The sequence below is a fragment of the Gastrolobium bilobum genome, unplaced genomic scaffold, assembly GCF_033153095.1.
Source record: "Gastrolobium bilobum isolate Gb01-03AN ecotype WA unplaced genomic scaffold, APGP_CSIRO_Gbil_v1 utg5371, whole genome shotgun sequence".
Taxonomy (NCBI): Eukaryota; Viridiplantae; Streptophyta; class Magnoliopsida; order Fabales; family Fabaceae; genus Gastrolobium; species Gastrolobium bilobum.
This window is the reverse complement of record NW_026895568.1, coordinates 56008-62690: the sequence shown is the minus strand read 5'-3', so window position 1 is coordinate 62690 and position 6683 is coordinate 56008. Positions and strand designations below refer to the sequence as shown.

The 6683-nt window shown below is 33.9% G+C and overlaps 1 protein-coding gene across 1 annotated transcript; it reads left to right on the top strand.

Moving 5' to 3' along the window:
- The first annotated feature begins 440 nt into the window (after positions 1-440).
- Positions 441-2810, top strand: LOC133316991 (protein RGF1 INDUCIBLE TRANSCRIPTION FACTOR 1-like). The gene is made up of 4 exons (XM_061518791.1): positions 441-750; positions 943-1140; positions 1542-1757; positions 2152-2810. Exons 1-4 carry the CDS (start codon positions 688-690, stop codon positions 2383-2385), a joined length of 711 nt encoding a protein of 236 aa, XP_061374775.1. The 5' UTR covers positions 441-687; the 3' UTR covers positions 2386-2810.
- Positions 2811-6683: the final 3873 nt, after the last annotated feature.

Here is a 6683-nt window from a genome sequence, read left to right as displayed (position 1 = left end):
TATACATATAGTAGGGACAAGACCCAATATAGCTAATACATTTGGGTCAACAATTGAAAGATTTTTCGTATTATTAACCAATACAAGTTGGATTAGGATACGGGCCTGAGCAGCCCTAAAAAAAACATCAGATGTTTTACCATATATAAAAAAAGGCGCGAAAATTTATTTATTAATACAAGAGGACGAAACAAGTGTGCCCAAATCCATGCCTAAAGAAACACTTGGTGGAAAAAATAAATGCTTTAATCACTAATAATGAAAGCAAAATTAGTCGAAGCAGAGAAATAAATAAAAAAATATATATGATAAGCTCAAAGAGACAACGTGAAAATGAAATGTTAATATTTAATGAAGATTAAAAAGGAAAGAAGGAGGAGGGTTCCTTAAGCCCAACGCATCTTATTGGTTTGGGTTCGGAGCTAGGTTTGGTTGAAGACTTTGTGCGGATAAGAACGACCCCTAACCTCTCTCATCTTTCTCTCTCTAGAACGCCATCTACCGCTTACAAGAACCCATTCCCTCCCTCTTTGCCCCCACTCTTCTCTACTTCTTCAAGTTCTAACTTCAAAACATATCTCTTCTCTGCTTCTCTTTACTCTCTCTTTAAAAAACAAAAAAAAAAACCCTCACCCTCTTACATTCATTTCAAGCACACAAACTGTGTCTCCAACCACTTTGTTCAAGATGGCAATCGAAAACCAAGACACCCCTGTCCGAGAAATCAAGCCCAAGAACAGGAGAATCATGGTATGTATATACTAGATTGTTTCATTTGAACTTCCTCTCATTATGTTTGATGAGTCTAGCTAATGTATATGCTCTTTTTTGTTCTTGGGGTGGAAAGGCATTGGGATTTTATTGTTGAATTTTTTGGCCCTATTTTATTGTATTTTGTTCTGGGTCTGATTCAAATTTTTGTCTTTGATTGATTTTGAATAGGGTGCTGGAGGTCCTGATGATGAGGACAACAGGTGGCCGCCATGGTTGAAGCCTCTGCTCAAAGAGAGCTTCTTTGTTCAATGCAAGTTACATGCTGATTCTCACAAGAGTGAATGTAACATGTATTGCTTGGACTGTATGAACGGCCCTCTCTGCTCTCTCTGCCTCGCTTACCACAAGGATCATCGTGCCATCCAGGTTTGTTACATCATTCATGAATTGATCAAAGTTTTCGACTTTGCATCTGAGTCATTCTTGGTTCAGGTCTCACACTGTCATTGTTATCAAAATCATCAATTTTCCATTTATGGAGCTACTAGATTCATTCTTTTCCTGGATTTCAGTTAAAAAGTCCCACCTTTCTTTCCCTGCAGAGGTTTGAACTGTCATTAATTGGTTTCTATTTTCAATTTCTGTGCCCAATTGTCCCTTGTCAAACCGTGTCCTGCATTTACCAACTCCTAGAATGGTGTGAAAGTAACCACTCAGGGGGAGAGAAAAATGTCAGCTTTTGATGATTTTGAGTTGTTATTCAATGCGTGTTCTCTCTTTAACCATTCCCGTCTAACATTCTCAGTTCTTTTTTTATTTTATGACAGATTAGGAGATCCTCGTACCATGATGTGATCAGGGTCTCTGAGATTCAGAAGGTGTTGGACATCACTGGCGTCCAAACCTACATTATCAACAGCGCCAAGGTGGTGTTCTTGAACGAGAGGCCTCAGCCAAGGCCTGGAAAAGGTGTCACAAACACTTGTGAAGTCTGCGAGCGTAGCCTTCTCGATTCTTACCGGTTCTGTTCTCTGGGTTGCAAGGTACTTTACCACCAATGTCTTTCATCCATTCATTGTTTCAGCTTCTAAGCATTTTGAAGATATAAAAACTTGGAAAAGTGAGACTTTTGTTTGCTTTCTTTTCAAGCGAGCAGAGGAAACTTTTTGGTTCAACTGAGTTGACTTTTTCTTATAGCCATGAAAATAAATGGGCACCCTTTGATTCACGGGACTCTCTTGGATCTTTTGATTTATTCTTTTGCCTTAAATTTCTTCAAAGCATTAAACCACCACTCAAGTTTGAAATCTTGGGATTCAAATATTGACTTTTAATCCTTAACTTGTCAAAACCATTGGCTTCAACAACCTTACCTTACGTTTATTGTATTCAATTTTTGTATTTTGGTTCATTAATCAATGTGAATATGAATTGCAGATTAAAGGAACATCTAAGAATTTCCAGAAGAAGAAGCAGCCAGCTACAATGGCATCGGACTCGGAGGATTCATACAGCAGCAGCAGCAGCAGCCATGGCCGGCAGAAGAACAGCAAAGTGCAGAGCTTCACACCATCTACACCACCCCCAACTTCAGTTAATTACAGAACGGCCAAGAGAAGAAAGGGAATACCGCACCGAGCCCCAATGGGGGGACTAATCATAGAATACTAGATAGTTGGTATTTTTAGGTTATTTGCTATAATGCCCCTGATATATAATACTAGTGCAAGTATTACGACGTCTGTTCTCTTATGCTTCCTGTCGTGGTTTCTAGCGTTTTGTATATATAGAAAATCCAAAAAGGTTGACGAAGTAGAAAATAAGACTAGACACCTGTGAAATAGTTGATGGTGCAGTAAGCAAAAGAATGGTGTAGCCGTGCGTGTAGCAAAATAAGTAAGGCTCTTTTCAACCTAGTTAAAGATATGCAAACATAGGTTTGGTTTCTAGAGTAATTATACCTAAGTTTTGGGGTTGAGGATGTAAATAGTGGTTTAGTGAGGTGGGGGAAGAAGCCAAATGACAATGTACTTCTTGGAAATAGGTGGTATGTTTATATATGGAAATACAAAATAAAGAGATTTTATTACATTTTCTTTCCACGTGTATTCCAATTATTATAATTTTATGCAAATGTTTACTGTTATTTCTTATATATGTATAAAAATGTGAGGTGTATTTTATCTTTTTTTCTTTCTTGGTTCATATGAATTTTATATTCTTATGTATATATAAGAGATAATTTATCTCTTATAAACAAGTATTTTTCCTCCACTTTATCTTTGATTTTGAAAGAGAAATTTATCAATATAACTTGTGCTGAGTGGCCTTGAATGCTGGTTGTGGTGAAGGCCATATTAGCTTCCAATACCATGGGGCCCACTACGGCCGGCTTATTTGGGGGGAGTCGTCAGCACATGCACGTGTCGATCTTTCATTGGTTGTTGTGAAAGCAAGTTGTATTGGTTCTCGAAAATGGAGAGTAGGTCAGCCGCCCTCAATCATAGAAAAATAAAAAAATATTATTCTATAGGCGGTTCCGTAGTACCTGGGTTTTTTACACTCTGTGCCATTGAACATCATTGGACGGCCGTGATCTCTTCAAACTTATCACTCTCATATCGAATGCAGAAATCCAGGGCTTAGAATCCTTGATGTAACTATTGAATATGGACCGTATAAGTAAAACGCATTACCTAAAGCATACGTAGATTTGTCGTAAATTGAACGGGTTAGTGTCACTTGTTGGAAACTTTCTTACCTTGGCAATTTGTTGATGGGTCTAATCATGAGGATGATAAAGTTAAAGTGATTCATGTTGTCATCCTAAACGTGATTTTTCCTCCCCGGGTTGGAATCGACTGAAGTTATGCATTTCTGTTAAATTTTTCTAATTAGAAATCTTTTTTGTCACCCCATTTAAAGAGAAAGAACCTTATCAGGGTCAGAATCAAGTGTTGATTGGTGTAATGTGAAATCTTTCCTAATAAAGAATGTCTTTTAAGATTTCAAGGAAACTGTTGTGACTTATTCATTAGTTAATGTTTCTTAGAGTGTAAGATTTCACATTCTTATTAAAAAAAAAAAATCAGATTCCTAATTTTTATTCTTAGCGCTTTTGGACCAAAGAGGACAATTTGTTCAGATTACACTTTACAAAATTAAGAGTGGTACTTCTTTTTAGTTACGACAAGTCACAAGCACTGATATATTGATCCTAATCAGTTAAATGGATCACACTAACTAAATTTAGTTTTCTATTTAATGGGTTAAGTGCGGAGCCATGGATATCCATGCTGGTTGTGGATTCAACTATTATTTGAGAGCATCTGATTTTATTTGCTTAAAATACTGTTATTCTATACTGTTGATTCAACTATTATATGAGAGCATCTAAAATTTATTTATATTTAGGAAATTATTAGATTACACGAAAGTTGATTCTATACTGTTATTCTCGCACTCATATACTTATTGATATTACATTTTTTATATTACATGAGATAATTTTATTTATCTCGTACACACTTAGAAAAATTAGTAAAACTCATTAAGAAAAGAGAAAGAAATAAAAATAAACAAATTCTACATATTTTTTTATGTGCGCGAGAAATAAAATTGTCGGTTTATAGATAAGAATATTCAATTAGAATTTTTTTCCTTGTAAAAGACAATATCAGGTAGTAGTTTTCTTAAAAATTATATAAGTCTATTAGTTTATAATATTTTTATTTGCGCCGTTAATAATTACATATACGACATTTATCTGAGTCTTAGACACCGTTTATAAATAAAATAAAATAACATTTCTCAATCTATGCCAACAAGTGAAGGCCGTTAAGTGTCTTGTCATGCGATCGTTTTTCGTTTCTTTTCTTTTCCGTCTTTCTGTTCTGCCTTGTTATTTTTTTTTTACGCTTAAAAAAATTACGGTAACAATTTTTTTTTTAAAATTTTATTTCTGTTAGTGGGTTTTAACTTTAGAGTAAATACCTTTTTGGTCCTCATCAAATTTTACGATGCCCATTTTAGTCCCTATCAAATAAAAAGGCCTATCGTGGTTCCTAAGAAATATAAAATGAACCCATTTTAGTCCTTTTGAGGACTAATATGGGCTTTTTTTGAAATTGTGAGGGACCACGATTTCAACTAAATTTGTCTATTTTGAATTTCTTAAGGACCACAATGGACCTTTTTAATTTGTTAGAGACTAAATCGGATATCGTAAAATTTGCTGAAGATCAAAAAGGACATTTACACTTAACTTTATTGCTTTAGACCGACTCAGCTATGCTTTTTGGGTCACGTGCCACCGTCACGCGTTTAGCGTGGAGAAATACCTGTTCAACACGTTTCTTCTTACTTCCTTCCGCGTTTCACTCTTTCTTATTTTCTTTCCAAATTAGTGAATTACCCCATCTTTGCCAAAGCTACCGGCCACGTTTTAAAGTATGCCCTACGTCTTGTTTTTGGCATACTTAATTACTTTTTTTTCTTTTTGATGTTTTTTTTAGAAAGAGGTTCAAAATAAAAATAAAAAAGAAACCGACGTTAAAATCAATCAGTTTCTTAAGCGGCGTTCGGTAGAGATAAATTTTTTCATGAACAAAAATCATGATTTTGCGAAATATTTTGAAAAAGTTACTTTCGCATAAATATTATTAAAAAATTATTTGGTAGATCAAAATATTATTGAAATTTTGTCTCAAAAAGATTAAAAAAATTTCAATACCTGAAATTTCAAGAATACTATTATTTGGATGACATTCTGAAAGAAAAATTATACATAAAATAAAATTTCGGAAAAATTAGATTCCAGAAAAAAAAAATTCAAATCCTTATACTAACCGTAGGTAAATAAGATTACCACTATCACTTTTTCAGTAATCTCAAAAAATCTTCCCTACCAAACACCACTAATAGAAAAATGACACTGTTATAGACTTGAGATGGAGACCTACATTCTATAAGGTCCAAGAAGAGCTAACGATTATTACACCCTAGCAATCTGGACAACCAGACTATAAGGTTGGAGGCAACTGTTATGGGCCCGATAAATGCTCACATTCTAAAAGACCCAAGAACGGCGAACGATTGAGAGGAAAATGAAGAAAAGATTCATTAGTTACACCAATATTAGTGCGACAACTAAGGATTGGGAATTGGAACCCAATTTCCTTATGGGCCAAGAAATCTACTCAAGGTTGATAACCTATCTATAAATAAAAGGTTAAGCCAGTCAGGTACACACATGATAAAATACTCTTTATTGGTTGTAACTGTGCACACATATCATACCTTTGTCTACGTTTTGTTATAGTGCATATACATTATTCTCTAAGACTTTGTTTGAGAGTTTGAGGAAGGAAATGAAGGGTAACCAAGGGAGAGGGAGAGAAAGGAAGGGAAAGAAAATGAATAGTATTCCCTTCAATTGTTTGTGAGTTAAAAAATTGGTAAAGGTTTTTGTTTGTTTACTAAAAAAAATTATGATAAGAGAGAAAAACAGAGGGTTAATGAAATATTTTTATAATTTTAACATTTTAAAAAATTAATGTAATTATTATATTTTCCAAATGAAATTAAATTTAAAATTTCAAAAAAAAAATTCATATACTTTTTCACACTACGAAAATTGACCATCTTTTGGACGAAATATTTTTGTTGTAAACAACAAAAAATTTGTCGAAAAATACTTTTTTGTCGAAATTTTTCGAACATAATGCGCTTCTTCCAAAGGCAACAAAGTTTAGTATCTGTCAAAAATTTTGTTGGATATAAATTAAAGTCCAAATTTTCAACGAAAAATAATTCGTCACAAATATTATATTTTTAGTAAAAAAATAAAGCATTAACATAAATTTTATTTACAGCAGTTCGTCAAAAAATTTTGACAAAAAAAAAATCAGTCCAAAGTCTTTGACCAAAAAAAATTTCCTAGAAATCTTCACGCAAAAGTAGGACATGGA

Excerpts from the sequence above, each read along its gene's own strand:
- LOC133316991 (XM_061518791.1), top strand. The coding sequence starts at position 688 with ATGGCAATCGAAAACCAAGACACCCCTGTCCGAGAAATCAAGCCCAAG. Across the intron at positions 751-942 it reads CCAAGAACAGGAGAATCATG|GGTGCTGGAGGTCCTGATGA; the intron begins GTATGTATATAC and ends GATTTTGAATAG. Across the intron at positions 1,141-1,541 it reads AGGATCATCGTGCCATCCAG|ATTAGGAGATCCTCGTACCA; the intron begins GTTTGTTACATC and ends ATTTTATGACAG.